This window comes from Lathamus discolor, chromosome 3 (genome assembly GCF_037157495.1).
Source record: "Lathamus discolor isolate bLatDis1 chromosome 3, bLatDis1.hap1, whole genome shotgun sequence".
NCBI classification, from domain to species: Eukaryota; Metazoa; Chordata; class Aves; order Psittaciformes; family Psittacidae; genus Lathamus; species Lathamus discolor.
The window spans coordinates 29566336-29582666 of NC_088886.1; the positions used below are offsets into that span (position 1 = coordinate 29566336).

Sequence of the window (16331 nt, forward strand, 5' to 3'; positions counted from 1 at the left end):
TCTCATCAGCTCAAACTACTACAGCTTCTAGCTATAATCAGAGCCAGCCATATAGCAATATCTTTCTGTGCAGAGAAATATTCAGAACACCTACAGGCTTTAAAAGCCTAATTGGGCTGTAATTCCTAAAGTTATGTGGTTACCTGATTATGAAAATATTAAATCTTCTAGAAAAATGCAGATATCCAGCAGCTTCAGCTACAACTAAAAGCTTAGTTAAACTATCCAGAAGGCCTGATCCAAGCAGAGTACTAAGGCACTAGTACACAGGCTACATTCACATTCCTATTTTTGAACATGTTGTTCAGCACAGTTGGTTCAGACACCTCAGATGCTCCAGAGAAGTTGAGAGGCAGAGTTGACCTGAGTATTGAACAGTAAGATTGTGATAAATTACTTCAAAGCTATCAGTGCTTGAAGGATTTACATCAACTCCAACAAGTTCTGATCACATTCTCTGCTGTCTTTGCCAAAAGCTGCGAGAGACAAACCTGAAAGATAAGAGATCAAGATGAGGACAGGAGTGTTAGAAAGGGTTCTGATAGCTGAAGTCAGCAACACATGTTCCCTGCATATTTAAAGTACTCTCTACAGTTCCACACTGTCCAGTGTCTTGAAATGCAACAATCCATACTTGAGGCTTATCACTGATGCTGCAGACATTGCAGTCAGAAACAATTACAGCTTGGAGTACAAGTTGTAAATTAGTGCCCTGGCATTGTTAACTTAGGGACTCTAATTTCAAGAGCCGAGTTCTCATAAGCATGGTTTACCATGAGAACAAGTTGCTTCTACATCCTCTTCTGTTGTCGTGAGCATAATGGGGTAGGGGAGCAAAACACTCACTCGCCCACTGTTCCATTAAATGAACATGAAGTCTACATTTAAGAACCTATTCCAAAGCCACTCTGAGAACAAATTATTTCTTACTCATCTGTCATTTTATAGTGCATTTCATGGACACAATGGGACCTGCCCTCCTCCTCAGGTCACACTGCTGGGATCTGCCTTCCTCCATAGGGCACGCTGCTTCCATGAGAAAAACTAAATACAATTACTTCAAATACAACACAAAGGGCACACAAGTATTCCGAGAACAAAAAGTTCTAGAGGTATGAATCAATATTTCAAAACATCCCTTAATTTTTATTCACTGGTAATGTAACAACTTCTTACAGTTGAAGGCTGCTGACTACAGTGCTGGCAGCAAGCACACCTAGAAGTTATTATCTTTATTCAGAAGAGCCATGCCCCCACATACAATAAGCCAAATTAGCATGGTATTACACCTTGGGAACATGTAGTTAACACTCTATTTTGTAAGTGACATTAAGGTTTCCAAAGCCTTAAAAATCAATTGTTACAAGAACATACTGCAGAAACTTATTCATGAGTTGACTATATGTAATCACAAGCTGAACAAGAAATGTTTCTTGATTTTTCAGTCCTTGAGTGCCTATTTCACAGGTCCAAATTTCTATAGCAACATTCCCATTAAGCACCAGGAAATGCTGGATTAGACCCACTTAGACTGCAGCATGATTTCAGTCATGATTCCAGGAAGCCTATTGAAAAAGCTCCTGTCTTTCAAATAAGTGATCTTTCAGACTGTGACCAAACAGCATTTAAGCTTCTCAGGAAAGAATTACAAGGTTTTTTCATTATTGTCGTGAACACTGATTACAGCATCCTTTCAGCAGGAAACCTGTACACCAATATAAAGGTTTCAGAACAGAAAGAGCAAATTTGAATACAACCTTTATGCAATGCAAAGAGACGTATAAAAAGGCTCTGGGACCCTCACTTAGCAGTAAAATAGGTCTTTCACCTATAAAGATCTTTATCAGGCAACCAACTAGTCTTGTCCATTTCAAGTTAAGAAGGGTGCATAAAGATGCAGCAATACAGTCAACAGAAAAAACAGTGAGTCATTTTACTGATCACTCACCACTTCTGGCAGGGCTACAGGTACATCACTGCCACAGGCCGTTAACCAGAAGTCCTTGACTACCACAGGCAGCACGCTTCTTTATCCTCCTCTGAGAGCTGTGCAGTTCTACCTCACACTAGAAGGTATGAGGCATCTATGCAACATGTTAGCAAAGAGCCTACCTCATGCAGTGTAAATCTGTTGCAAAACAGTCACAAAAGTGCACAAGCTCTTCTACAGAGATCTGAAGTCAGTAGCAAAATAACAGCCTTAATCTGCTTGCAGCTTGGTATTTGCTAAATAGATCATGCTTGCAGCTTTATTCTCTGGTCAAGCTAGTTCAACTCCTGAGCTAGGTTTTCTACAAGAAATTTGAGAGTCCCAGAATCTCTACTGATGGCACACTGCACTCTTTTGTCTAAACGACAGCTCTACTACAGCTTAACACCTTTACTGGAACCGCCATGTTCTGCCACCAGCCATGCCAACATGTGCCAAAAAATCCAGCTAAGGCATCTGACCTAATACCAGGTTTCATAAAGGATTAAGTAGTGAAGGCCACAGTCCCTTCTGTTTCCTTGAAACCCATTTTTCCTAAAAGCTGAGATACAGCTTCTACACTTTTGTTAGAGGCAGAGGGGAAGTGCCTGACCAGATAGGCAAAGCTCTGCCTTATGAAAGCAAAGTCTCTGCTTATCCCTGTTACAAAAAAGAAAGCACCAAGAAGTGATAAGGCCAAGAATGCTGCTGAAACCAGAGCTTGTTTCAACTAGAAAGAATCTTGGTACACACAAACATGAACATGTAACTTACATGAAGTATTATGAATACAGCTCCTTTTACTTGACCTCAGTATTTTGCAAGTAAGCAGGATATAATCTTACTGACATGCAGCAATGAATTCAGAACTATTTGTATTTATGGATTCATCCAAGCTACAACGTTAACAAAACAAAGAAGGTACCAATGTTTCAGCAAGAAATTAACCCTGGCATATTGAACAAGACACCTAGCAAGTAAAATGGGTAACCTGTCAGAACTAGCCAGTTCCATTAGTAAGACAAATTAAGTTCATTTCTTTAAGGAAAGAAACCAAATCAGATAAAGTTCTGATGAAATGGCTGAGCGATTTTCTTGCATCAGTAATCACAAGTTTTACAGAACCCCTGTTTCGCAAACAGTTATCTGGGTCTACTATCCTGTAGTCATAGGCAGCAAACCAAACAGTAGAGGTAGAAAGGTAAACAAGACTACAGCAAGAGTCAAGCTAACCTGAAGCTGCCTCAAAGTTAGAGACTTTAATGCCATGCTGTACAGGCATGCAGGACTTGGCTTACTTTCAGTCTTCAGGGAAAAAAAAATACACTGGTTTGACTGATTTCACTCATTTCAAAGGCTTAGAGGTAAAATAAGGAATTTTGACTCGTAAGTTAAACCAGGCATCAACATGATTAGAAGATGCAGACCTACAGGCAGAGATAACATGCTATGATTACTGCTTAACTCCACTGCCACTGGTCAGGAAACAAAGCTGTCCACCAATAGCATCACTGTTGTCACCAGTAATCTGACAGAGCAGATTAGCTACTGGGCAGTGTACAATGATGACACAGTGGACAGCAAGCCTATGACATCAACATAATAAATGCCATTAAGAAGCTGCACTGTGACTCCAGAGGGCTCTTAGTTCTGCATCAGTGCCTGGTCTAATGCAATCACTCTACCTTCCTCTGAATACCATCAGCAATAGTCTGCTGAGTCATAGAGCCTGTGGGGACACAAGAAGCTGCAGGGCCTGCAACCGCAAACTGCACTCAGCCTGCTGCAACACACATAGCTCCAATCTCAAAAACCAGCAGTGCATCACTGTTAGCCCACATAAAAACACCTGGCAATACCATTTAAGCCCCAGTTAAACATGGTAAGCCTTATCTGAAGTACATCCTATCTCAGAGTCTAACATAATGCATTAAAAGTTAATCCCTTTAAAAAGTCTTCACAATACTTCCATACAAATACAGCAAGTTCCCCTATTTCCAACCCTCTCACACCAGAGCTGTCATAGGCAATCTGTATGGAATGCTCAGCAACACATCTGCAAGCACCTCATCATTGCAAAAAATCAGACTTAGGGAGTATTAACTTCAGAAAGTTCTGTATTAGTATTTTAGGAAAGGTTAAGAACAGGACATGTAAGAAAATCTTCCAGTGCTAGCATTCAGAACAGCTAATATTATTTTATATTCCTCACCTGGCACAGGTTATTGGTTTCAGACCAGATCTTTCATTAGTGTGGGTGTTTCCATTTACCTGAGCATTTATCTTTTTTTCACCCTAGAGCACTTGTATATGCACTATCTTCAGTGATAACAAGCCCTAAAAATTAGACGCTCAGAACAATGACATGCAAGCTTTAAGCTAGTGGTTATTTCAAGACCCAGCTCTCAAATTAAGATCAAATTAATTATGACAGCACCTCACCATATTAAACTCACAACTGCATACAAAACAGCATTCAATACAAATTACTTCTGTCTGAGAGAAAAAGTAAAGTATTGCCACCAGAGCAAGCTAGACATCTGCTTTAGAAAATTAATCCTTGAAAAAACCATGGCATGATTAAGACTTTTTCAGCTGCCAACACTGAATGGTACATGATTTGTGCTGAGCTCTTCACTGTTCTTACTTGGTTGAAATGATTTTGTTAAGTATAAAAGCTTAAAATAATGCCTGGATTCACAAGGAGATCCAATTACTATAAAAGTTTATTTTGTTAAAGTTTTATTACAAAGTCACATTTAAAGGTGATAAATGTTTAGTAAGTGCTCAGACTTGTTACTAAGATAGCTACAATATCCTTTAGAATGACCTCTTTCACACAAAAGGGAATATTCATTATTGACCTTCAATGCAGTGAATCTCTATAGAGCTGGCACAGCAAAAAGGCTGCTGCTGCATTTAATTTAATAATGAGACTGCAAAACAAACAACGGAAAAAATAAACTGACCTGATGTTTAGCATGCTGAAATTTTGACCCTTCCTGCTCTTCATGCTGCACTGAGTTGGCTCTCTCCCTCACACTTCTATACCCAGGACTGGGTATAATGTACTCTTTTCCTATGTCGATGTCTTTCATCTTCTGTAAACGCCAGGGTTTACACGTGTATTTTCACCTCAAGTATCTGGGGAAAAAAATAAATAATCCAACAAATTGAATTCTACTTCATTATGTGCTATGTCAGACACATCAATTACTTTTAGTAATTTTTAAAATTTCTTTTTTAAATAAAAACCAGAAAGCAATTGTATAAGAGTTTCACTATAGCAGGACTGTAATAATGTCACTTTGGAAACCCACAGAAGATTAACTTCTCCTGAAGTAGTTTAAACATACCCCGAGGCAACCAAATAAGTACAATTATTCTCAGTGCACTAGAGTACTGTCATACTTCCTCCTTCAGAACTCTGAAATACAATTATGCAATCTGATATATTTAAAGTAGCAACAACAGTATTTACTTGAAACCTTGAGAAACTTGACTTGGAAGATGAAATCACTGAAATCTTTTGTTAGTGTCTAAAGCTGCCCATACCCAACAACTTACAAGTAGAAAGTTTTGTAAAAGTATTTTTCTAGATATATCACATGATAAAATTGGGCATTAGAGAAAAATATATGCCTTCTTTTTAGCATTATTCCCTTACTACATAGGCTTTAGCCATCACTGAGTACTAACATACACAGGAAGGAGTCACATCCTCAGGGCTGCAGGTTTTCCCTAAACCTATCAAGTTACACTGTAAGGTCAGAAGGAGAATCGGAGTCCCGAAAAGAAAAACACTTCACACTGCAACTTTGTTTTCTAACTCTGCGTTCTTGCATTCCATCATTTGCCTTAAACTAAAATGACGGAAGAAGCCTGATGCAGTTACGTTTAGTCAGAACCTGCATCAGCAGGCTTGGCTGGGTGCACTGGGCTGCCACCTCTCTGCAGAAGAGGCGGAAAGAGCCCCCTTCCCCCATCCGCTGACAGAAGTCGCCTATAGGGCAGTCCTCGCAGCCCCAGCCCCCGGCCGCCCCCCGCCCCGTACGGTTCCCCCACCCCCAGCACCCTGAGTGCCAGCGCCAGGCGAGGATGCTGCAGAGCTGCAGGTCCCGGGGCTGCTGCAGCCTCCTGGCCCTCCATCCCCTCTCCTCCTGCAAAAGGGATGCGAGCCAGCCTCCCCCGACCTGACACCTCAAGAAACTCAGAGGGGGAAATAAGAGGGAGGAGAGCTGTCTCCCTCACCGCCTCACCGGCGTAAACAAGAGGGGCCCTCCCCGCTGCAGCCGGGTAGGACGAACAGCGATGGCCCCGAGCTCCTGGCGGGAGGAGGGACAGCGCATCCCCTTCACTGGGGAGTCTAGAGAGCGGGGAGCTGCTCACCCGGCCTCCCCACAGACGAGGGGGCGAGCTGCCTCTCCAGCAGCCCTCTCTACCCACACAAAGGGTCGCTGCCCAGCCCCACCTCAGCACCCGCCCCCGGTAACGGGCGGGGTGGCCCCGCTCACCTCCGCCCGGCGACTACCCCCGCTGCGGCTTCTCCACTCAGCGGTCGCAGAACCAAACAACATCCCTTATAGCGGCTCCGGCGTCCCCACTGCGCCTGCGCGGAGAGGAGAGCGAGGGCTGCAGAGCCGTTCCCTCCTGGCGCCCTATGGGAAATGTAGTCCGTGCGTCAGCCCCCGCCGCCCACCGGGTCTGGCCTCAGGAACTACGTTTCCCAGAAGGGACCACGCGGGCCACCTCCGTGCAGCCACCGCCTCCCTTCCCGCCGGGCCCCGCCTAGCCGCTTCCCGCTGCTCCTGCCGCAGCGTAGGGGGTCTGGAACGTTCGCCGCCGGCCGGCGCGGCCCGGCATGGCAGCAGTGCAGTGCAGTGCAGTGCGGTGCGAATGCACTGCGGTGCACCCCGCGCACCGCGGGAAGGACGGGGCGAGCCGCCCGCCCCGAGCGAGGGTGGGGCGGGAGAAGGGCCCCGCGCTGCTGAAAACGCCGCATGCGAAGAGGAGAGACCCGGCGCCGAGCCGTGGGGAGGACGAGGGGATCTCGGTTCTCTACGCTCCCGCCCCGCCGCAGGCGACTGCCTGCTGCAGGCGCTGCCGCAGGGCGCTGCCCGAGGCGGGCCGGTGGCCGCTAGAGCAGGAGCGGCGCCTCCTTCTTCTGCCCGGCTTCCACCCGCCTCTGCCGGCCGGTGGTTTGCACCAGCCTGTCCCTTGCTGCCGGTTATTTACAGCCTTTCGGCTGGCAAAAGTGCTGCTGTGTCCTTACCTGGGCCTTAACCTTCACCGCAGTTGGGAATGGAGTGCTGGCTTCTGTGCACAGCCGCTGTGCCTCCTGTTAGCCTGCAACGCACTGCAGCAAGCTGGGCTTGGAGCAGGACATGCAGGAGGCAAAGGACTCCCCCGCGGTGCCCCCCTGAAGGGATTCAGACCCAGCTGAGGGGACTGGGAACTTGTCCCAGCGCTTTCCCAGTCACGCTCGGCCCACTGAAAGCGATGGAGCAGGGGAGGGAAGCTGCGGGTGCACACACTTGTGTGGCGGTGGCTGGGAGGCAGCAAGGGCCGCCGCTCCCCCAGTAGAGCCTGATACGGCATCCAGCCCCCACCTGAGGGAAGTCGGTGGAGATGGACGCAGCTGCGTTTCCTCTCACAAAAGGCTGTAAATATCCTTAACAAATCCTGAGCTGTAGCTTCTCCCCTGCTGTGTTTAAATACCCTGTCCTCATCTGACATCTTCCTTCCACCAGCCAAATTTGGCTGATGTCTCTTTTAAGTGGTTTACATAACAAGTGCCTGTTTGCACCGCAGTCCTTGCTCTCCTGTCGGGAATGCCTGTGAGAGTCAGTCTGACAGAAAAGCTGAAATAGGTAAAGATGGGAGATGGGAATCTGGAAGCAAAGCTGCATCCAGAATATTCCTTCCAAGCCCACAGCCAGCAGTACAGGTGTCACCATACAAGAAATGACTCAAGGACACTTTTAAGGTACCAGAGACTCCCTTCAGAGCTCCTGGACACATCCTGCAGTGTTCCACCTCCAGTTTTGGCAAAAATGAGAATTAGCTCCATTGCAGGTGCTCTAAAATTTTGGGACAAGAGAACTGACAGGCAGATGCACAGCAGCAAAGGATTTTCCTGCAGTCTGTCCCCCAAGACTCACAATCATGCAATTTCGGGTTGGTTTTGCTGAGATTTTATTGGGGACGAAGTTGCAGGGTGCACTTCATGCTTTATGAATGTTATGTCCCAGCCAGGGGTGGATTTTGAGACAAAAACCAGGAGTCAATTTAGAGTAAGTCTCTAAACAGTCATTAAATAGACCTGTGTTTGCATCAAACACACTGGAGTGTAGGGGTAAACACATGTTCAGTTACTGAGCAATGTAGTTTAACAGCATAAGCAGAAAGGACAAAGTATGCATGACAGAGAGAATTAAACTGTGTTAAAGCTTCAAGGTGAATGAATCATTTGCATTGTATTTTAGGGTGTTGACCTGAAACTGTTCTGAGCATGAGCGTGCCTTTGGCCCCTGGGCTGTGGAAGCTGCTTTTCAGAGGTGACTGACTATTCTGGATGACATGCTAAAGCCCAAAGGCTCTGCATCACGTACCTAGAGGGAAAGAAGAACGTGAACCTCCATTATGCCAAAATGGCTGCAAAATGTATTAGGCGAAAGATGAGCAGACTGCTGTTTAATCCAAGGAAGCCAGAGCCCTGCCTACACTTGTTCTGTCCTCAGTTTCTCCAAGAGAGCAGATCTGAGAGTAAAAGGGAAGGCATGAGTGCTGGCAGAAAACTGCCCTGGTAAATAATGATGTGTATACTCCACTCAGACTAGCTCTGGGTGCTGGGCTGACATGAGCATCAGCAGTACTTTCACACCTGTAGTCCTGTGAGTGTACGTACTCTCTGAGTAGGATGCTGGGAGGAAAATGCTTATGTAGGCATAACCCACTTTTAAGTGTGTCATGAGTCTCCTCCAGCATTTGTTCTAAAGGGTATAAATACTGGTGCTACCAAGAAGAGGAGTTACATCTTTAGCTCCAGTGGCGGCAGCTAATGCTTTTAGTGCTGCAAATCCTGGCTTCATCCCTGCGGGATGGCAGCTGTTACATAAACAAGGCCTGTACAGTATTAAATCTTGATTCAAGAACTGGGATTTGCTGTGATCAGCCTGGGCTGCAGCAAGAAAAGCACAGCCAAACTAAGGAGCTAGCAGCAGCTTCAAAGTCAAGGCCTGCAGGCTGTATGCACAAGAAGCAACACCTGACAACAAGTTTTCTTAGAGGTGTCCAGAATATGTTCTCCTTCACCGTAAAACAAACATCAGCAACAAATTTAAAACAGTGCTTGAAACAAGCTGACTTATTTGAGCCAATAATGGAGCTGACCAGGAAAACCAAAGCTTAGTTTGTGTGAGTGATGGTCTTTATTTATCCGACTCTCCTACTCCTCTTTCCCTACATGATCTGAGGACTAGCTTCTGGCTCTCCAGGGAATGTGGAGCAAGTGCTGCCCAGGTGACTTAACTGAGCTGAACCTTGCATGGAAAAAAACAGATATCCATTCAGGAAATCTTCCAAGCTTGAGAAGCATTGCAGCACTTGGATTTGCAGTACTGCAATTAAGACCAAAATCTTAGCCAGACAAAACCCTGCTACACACACAGCTGTGAAGCACAGATTTACTTGTGTGCTGATGGGATCCAAATGCCCAGCAAGCCCAGAAGACACCGGCTATACAGGCTGGGTGGGAGAGCAAGGGGGTGGTGTAGTCACTGTTGTGCTGCTGGCAAAAACTTGCAATGAGATACTAGGACTAAATAGCTTAATTCAAGAGAAGTTATGGTATCTAATGGATTTGGTCATGGCTTGCAATGAAAGAACAAGAAGAGTCACAAATATACCGTGCACATATTTAGTGCTACTAGCACCTGAGTCTTTCTAAAAACTCCTGCTGCTGTGCACAGGGTCAAGGGAGGCTTGTGACTGCCGCCCTCAGAGCTGCCTGCAGCAATATCTGGTTAGGCACGCCTGCTTATTCTGTGCTGGGCATCTCCCTGCCTACTGGACCACAGATGCTTGTCCACAAGACAATGCAAACACCACCGTAGATGATTCATGCCTACCTGGCTCCATCCAAACCCAGAGCATGGAGCTAATAACCCCCCCCCTTATAAACCTGGTACCAAACCCCTCTCCCCTATCCCAGTCAAAGCTGCACACAAATAGGTTAGCAGGGTTGGAGCATGGAAGACCATTGCCATGAACAAACAGTTTCCTGTAACTCAGCATTTTCCATGTGGCTGCTCTGATTTTCAGGGCATGTGGGACACAGGACCTTGTGGGATACTCAAGACCTAATCAACATCCCAGGGGCCCCTGTCTTTGTAGCACAGACAATCTCTAAGCTTCCACCTTTTCATTACTCCGGTAATGAAAAGTCTAATTTCCAGTCTCATTATGCGTGCAGTTCTGCAAATGACTCATCAGACATTCATGTCTTTGTGCTTTATATTGCTTCAATGTTGAACAAGCTGTGTTGCTGATCAACAGCTGGAGAAAGGGGAGGCCAGATCACCCTGTGTAGCAGGGAAATGCGGTTTCACCACCCTTCCCCCAGAAAAATACAGAGGGATATGATGCTTTGAACATAGAGAAAAGATGAATCTTTCTGTTTCCTCCTGACCTGTTTTAGGGAGGAGTTCATTAATATCTTAACACACCTATGCATTCAGCTTTCCTGGAAACGAGCTGTACTTGCTTGATGTTTGTGCAAAACTGTTAGCAGTGTGGGCGTTCACACTGTGATTGTGTTTCAGAGGATAAGGCTCCTAGGCCGATCCAGGCGGAGATATCACTCTGGGCTACAGCGGTACCACCCGCTGCCTTCCCTTCAGCTCATGTGGGAGGGCAAACCTTCCTAAGAAAGCTAATGCTGTTTTGTTCTCAAAAGCTCCTACAAATAGCTGTGCTTTTGAAATAAATGCCTTTCAGTGTTGTTTTGGGATTTTTTTTAACATCCTGCTCTATTTCTGCAGCATCTATGCTTGTCAGAGTGCAGAAGGAAAAGGTGCGATACATGTGCTGTATCACACAGGTTAAATTTGGTTTGTAATTCATCATTCAGGTTGGGAGAAGACAGCATGGAAAAAGTGTACCATCTTACTTGATATGCTACTTTCTCTGGGCTTTGGGAGGGTGGAGTACAAATAACACCCTCACAACACAATTAGCAGCAACTAATTCAAAACTAGTTGTTTTTACAGGGTAAAGTCAGCAGCTCTTAAAGCTGTTGCAACATTTAACGTGTAACCCAGCGCAGAAAACCAGTTCAAAGCAGCTCATCTCCAGAGTGATTGATGGATCTTTTTCTATAAACCTGATGATTCAGGGAACAAGATCGTCTGATTCAAGGGCAAAGCACTGCCCAGAGACCAGAAGCCAGTGCAGACCTATGCATGGTAACAAGTTGTGTGGTTCCTACAGCTTGCACCGCACCCACGGTTAATGAGTAATAGAAATTGGCAGCACAGGTCCTGGAACATGCCTGCTCTCACAGGCACAGCAAACTCAAGCCTTGGCTGTGTTGTACAGCTGGTTATTAGATGACGTTAATGAAAAGGCCAAACAATGCTACAATAAAAAGGCTGGAGATGTATCTGGATGAGCATGAACAGGCTGGGATTCATCCTAGCTATACCACTCTGGCTGTGGTAGTTACTTCCTTTCAGCTGTCCATTACCCATGGTCTTCAGATGCGCAGCAGTGGCTTTGGTTAGTCTGCAGCACTAAGCATGTGGGAGAAACCTCTCTAACCTCTCCCTGAGAACAGCTCAGGACTGTCCCCAAGCCACATCAAAAGGAGAGGACAACAGCTACGTCAGAGTAGCGTGTTTAGTTCTGGCTCTGGAGCTGGCTTTGGGTTGTCAAAGCAGGCATGGCTGGACCCATGCCGGGTGCAGGCTCTGGCAGGGGAACTGGTTTAAATCTTACAAAACCCAGAGGTAGAGGCTGGGCATGAGGCAGGACAACCTTCCTATTAGCTCCCAAGGACACGGTCACAGCCCACTGAGGTCAGGGCCCACTCTGTTCTGTCCTGCCTCTGCAAAAACAGAGCTGTGGGCTTATGGAGGTGAAGGTGTCACTGCTTCCAGCTGTGTGGAAAGAGCAGAGGGGCAGAGCAGCAAGGTCACTTGGTTGCCTGTACTGGGATGTGGTTTTCTTACAGCTTGCTGTTTATGTGGCTGTGCAGGACCAGCTTGATAGTCACCATCAGCATGTACAGTGGAAAAACAATGTGTGGATGCAGCTTTGACAGCCCCATATACGTATGTAATGTGGTCCCTCCTGATGCTCTCCCTGCTAACACCCATAATGCTGCAGCTCCTCTGAGAAGCTCTTGGTTCATGAGGTGCACATCAGGCATGGACAAGAACCACGTCTTCAATCTTCTGGCAGATGATGAGCTTGCCAGTAACAGTGTCTTCCCTCCCGTCCCCCCAAAACCTCCCCATTTCCATTGTGAAGTGACCATGTCAGCATCCATCCAAGGTCTCGGTGATGCTATGATGACATCCAACCTTCCTCTGCTGCTCTGTACTCCCCCAGGACACGGTTTGTGGGTGCCATTAGCTCTCTCACCACTTGCTCCCATCCTCTGCAGAGATGCTTGTTGATGTAGCTCAGCTGGTCATTACATACCTCACATCTGCACCAGCCATGCTCCTGGGAACACAGAATGTTTCCCTGGTGCTTGGCAATGCGTCCATAAGGAAGGCAGCACTGCAGGGACTGCCACTACTGTTGGAGTCAAGGTCTTTGTTTCCCCGTGTGTTCTCAAGCCCTTGGGCTCTTCCATTGTGCATCCTCTGCCCTCATCACATGCTACCAGGGAACCACGAGCCTGCATTTGCCCCTGTGCTCCCAGGTGTCCCTCCAAGATGTGTGGCAAGGATGAGCCAGCCTCAGCAAGCAGCCTGCAGGAAGAGGAGTTTTCTGTCCCACTGGAAACACCACATGCAGCATGAACAAAAAGGGCTTCAAAAAACAGGGAGAAAAATAATTAAAACTGCTGGGAGCCCCTGGAGGTGGCTGAAATCCCATGCAGCAGAAAAAAAGGCCATGTGGGATGCCAATTTTGGAGCTCACCAGTGTGTACAGCCAGTTTTAGAAGCAAATGAGGACAACCAAGGTCAGAGAACTTTGGGCCTCTGGGACTGTCGCTGTGCAGCTGAAAACTGTGAAAAAAGGGAAGCCTTTGCTGCTGCAGCTGGTGCTGGGGCTCTCCCAGGGTGGCCAGGCCCCAAGGCTGGCTCTGCTGCATGCAGGGGTGATGGGGGCAAGCAGATGTTTTCTGGAGACTCCTGCCTGGGCTTGCAGGGGAAGGCAAGCAGCTCTGTGTCCAGACAGTGAGGGGATGGAGACTCCAGGCAGCAGTGAGTAATTATCAGGGCTTGGGAGACTTGCTTTGCTCTCTTGCTGGGGGAGAAAGCAGCAGATACAGTTGTCTCCTGTTTTCTCCCATGAGGAAGAGCAGGACTGGTTTCCCGGGTGCTGCTGAGACAGCCCCTCTGTGTGCATCTTGTTTTGCTGAGCTAATTGCTTTTGGTTTCTTGGGAAGCTCTGCCTGAGCACCAGCAGCTATACTGCAATGCCACCACAATACCCAGGTCCCCATGTCCTTGGGAGCCCCATGCTCCCCTCCATTAGTGCTGCTAAGCCCAGCCCTGCCAAGGCCCTGTGTGGGACTGGCACAGTGAATGGTGGGTAAACACATGTGCCCTCAGGAATTCTTGGACCCTGAGTGATGGACTAGAGCCACAGTGCTAGGAGAATAGATCTCAGTCCAGGTGGCCACAGCACACACTCGCATCTTCTCACTGCAACTGGTGCGACTACGGGAACAGGATGGAGGCAGGGTGATGGTTCTCAGTTCCTGAGGTGGTTCCAGCTTGTTCTGTAACCACAACTGTATCCCATCTCCAATTTGTGGCTCAGTTCCTCCTCCTTAAAAACGTGTGACTGCTGGAAACCATGTGACAGAGGCAAAGGAGAGTCATTGTATAGAAACCAGAGCAAGGTCTCAATCCATTACTGTACAAAAGTTCCTCCCTATCACTGAGCAGCATCTGGCTTCCTCTTAAAGCCAGAAGAGTCCACCATTTTGAACTAATGGAAAATGCCCTGTTCAGACCCAGCTCGCTGTTGGAATGAGGCACATATATCAATCAATAGCTGCTCCTGCTTTGAAAGTACAGCAGCTCTTCATGTGGGTGGGAAAAATGAGCTCAAGCATTGCACATCCTTTGTGAATCCTGTTGCTGCCCCCTCTGTCTTTAAAGAAACCCGGGCCTGCTCTCTGCAGTGCACTTAATATGGCTACAGCCTGATATGAATTAAGTCCAACTCGCGGTGTTGGTTTGTTGCTTTTCTATTTCCCCAGTGCGTTTGCAGTGTTTTGGTTTAAAATACATTTTACTGCAGGCATTTATGAGCTCACACTGAAGTCCTGTGACTGCAGGCAGAGATACAATTTAGGTCAAGTTTCTAGCTGAACACCTGCATCACCTATAGGTAAGAGTAGGTCTGGTGGTGTCTCTGTGCAGGGATGATCCCTCTGCCATCCAGCTTCTGGGAGGAGAGTTGAGCCCTGCCTGTGCATTTAGAGCTGTGTGCTCTGGACTCTTTTCTTGCATCAGTGCTGAGTTACTCCAGTCATGCTATCTTTGGGCTCACCTTTGTCCTATTTTGTGCTTCACATCATTGTGGACAGCCCTTCGATGTCCAGTCCAGGTCTATGACACATGCCTCTGCCCAAGAGGTTGTTTGGTTATCTGCACAGCAGGGATCAGAGCGGTCAGGTTACCTCTAAGGGTCAAGGATCCAAGCTGAGTATTATAATCCTGCTAAGAGTGTTTATTCCCATATATAGTATTGGCACTGCAGCCATGCTGGAGTCCCTCTTTGGAAGCAGTGGCCCTGTGATGGGGACAGAGCCCCAGAGGACTCCATCCGGTCTCTGGCAGCACGCATCTCTTGGTTAGGTCAGGAGCTGCTTGAGTGCTGAGCAGGCCAATATTAGCCTCGTGGAGCTAGTAATTTCATTTCAGTTCAGGTGGCTGCATCAAGCAAGGAACAAGTTTGATAACTAGAGGGTGGCAGGTATCAAACCTTGTGATTGGTGGTGTCACCAGTGCTTCAGAGTGTGGTTGATTGCAAGAAGATGAAAAGAAGTAGAAATACTACATCTGTTTGGGGGACCCCAGCCAGCACCCCAAGAAGAGTGCTGCAAACAAATGGAGTCTGGGAAGCTGCTCCCAGGGACAAGGTATCTCTACTGCCTGCACCTAAGACTCCCACTGATGTGACAGTAAAGCGGTGGGAGCACTATGATGAATTCCTCAACATATCTTAGGTATAGACCCTCATCATATGGCTTAGCACATTGCATTATAACATTATGAATTACTCTGACTTGGAAGAAACAGGAAAACAAGCTTGTAATCCAAGAGACTTCATTTTTTTCTGGTTTCCAGTATATTACCCTTTGCTTGGTATCTATTACAGCTGGAACCAGCATATCTCACTATCAGGAAAAAGGTCATTGATCAGTTACTTCCTTCTACTTTTCTGCAACCATGTGCATATAAAGTTTGAAATATATCCCTGACAAATTAAAAGAAGTGTTGGAATGAGTCCACGGGAAACATAAGTTCAGTAACCAGATCTGTAGTGTACATCTGTCAAGATAACGTGATATCCCACCAGCTTTGATGTTCCCTTGAGAAAGTTCCCCTTCTCTATTAGTTAGATCTGAAGGCAGCCCCAAGACAAAGCTTTTCTAAAACAAAACTCTGGATGCATGTGCAGCTGAAAGGATCCTTGAAATGGCAAAGCTACTGAGCATCACTCAGTTCCCAGCCATCCCCGGAATGTGGGGCACTTTGGGCTGAGAGCTCTGATAAGTGTGCCTTTCCTGTGGATCTCCAGGCTCACAGGAAAGGAATGGTTAAAGGAAATGGGCCCTCTTCTCTGAACAGGGCCCTTGCAGGAAAGGCAGCAATCAGAGCACAGATAGCTGTGTCTTGATCAAAGCTCCCCCTTGCTTCTGGCAGATCAGGCGGTGGGAAACAGGGCTGCCTCCTTCCTGAAATGATGCATCTGGTTCCAGCAGCAGATGGACAACTCCTCCTTCAGCCTCTCCTCCAGGCAGAGTTGGGACTGCTCCCGGAGGGGATGCTGCAAGAGCCCTCTTCCCGCCCTGGCCAAAATGAAGGATGCGGGGTAACCCTGCCCTCTGCCCTCACACAGGAGAGGAGAGCAGCCCCATCTTGGAGCAAGGGAGCAGGAACAGAGCAAC

At 47.0% G+C, this 16331-nt stretch overlaps 1 protein-coding gene across 6 annotated transcripts in view; it reads right to left on the reverse strand.

Annotated features, from left to right (window-relative positions):
* Nucleotides 1-7457, reverse strand: part of ABCC5 (ATP binding cassette subfamily C member 5) — a 77686-nt gene extending 70229 nt beyond the window's left edge. Inside the window, exons 1-3 of one of the 6 annotated variants that reach the window (XM_065674382.1) lie at nt 7242-7457; nt 6484-6627; nt 4939-5113 (exon numbers count right to left, since the gene is read on the reverse strand). In XM_065674382.1, coding sequence (XP_065530454.1) covers nt 4939-5067 — 129 coding nt within the window. In that variant the 5' untranslated portion in view covers nt 5068-5113; nt 6484-6627; nt 7242-7457. Of the gene's footprint in view, nt 1-4938; nt 5114-6440; nt 6628-7241 lie in introns of those variants that run through there. The other 5 variants (XM_065674375.1, XM_065674374.1, XM_065674377.1 and 2 more) reach the window with 5 other exon arrangements.
* Nucleotides 7458-16331: the final 8874 nt, after the last annotated feature.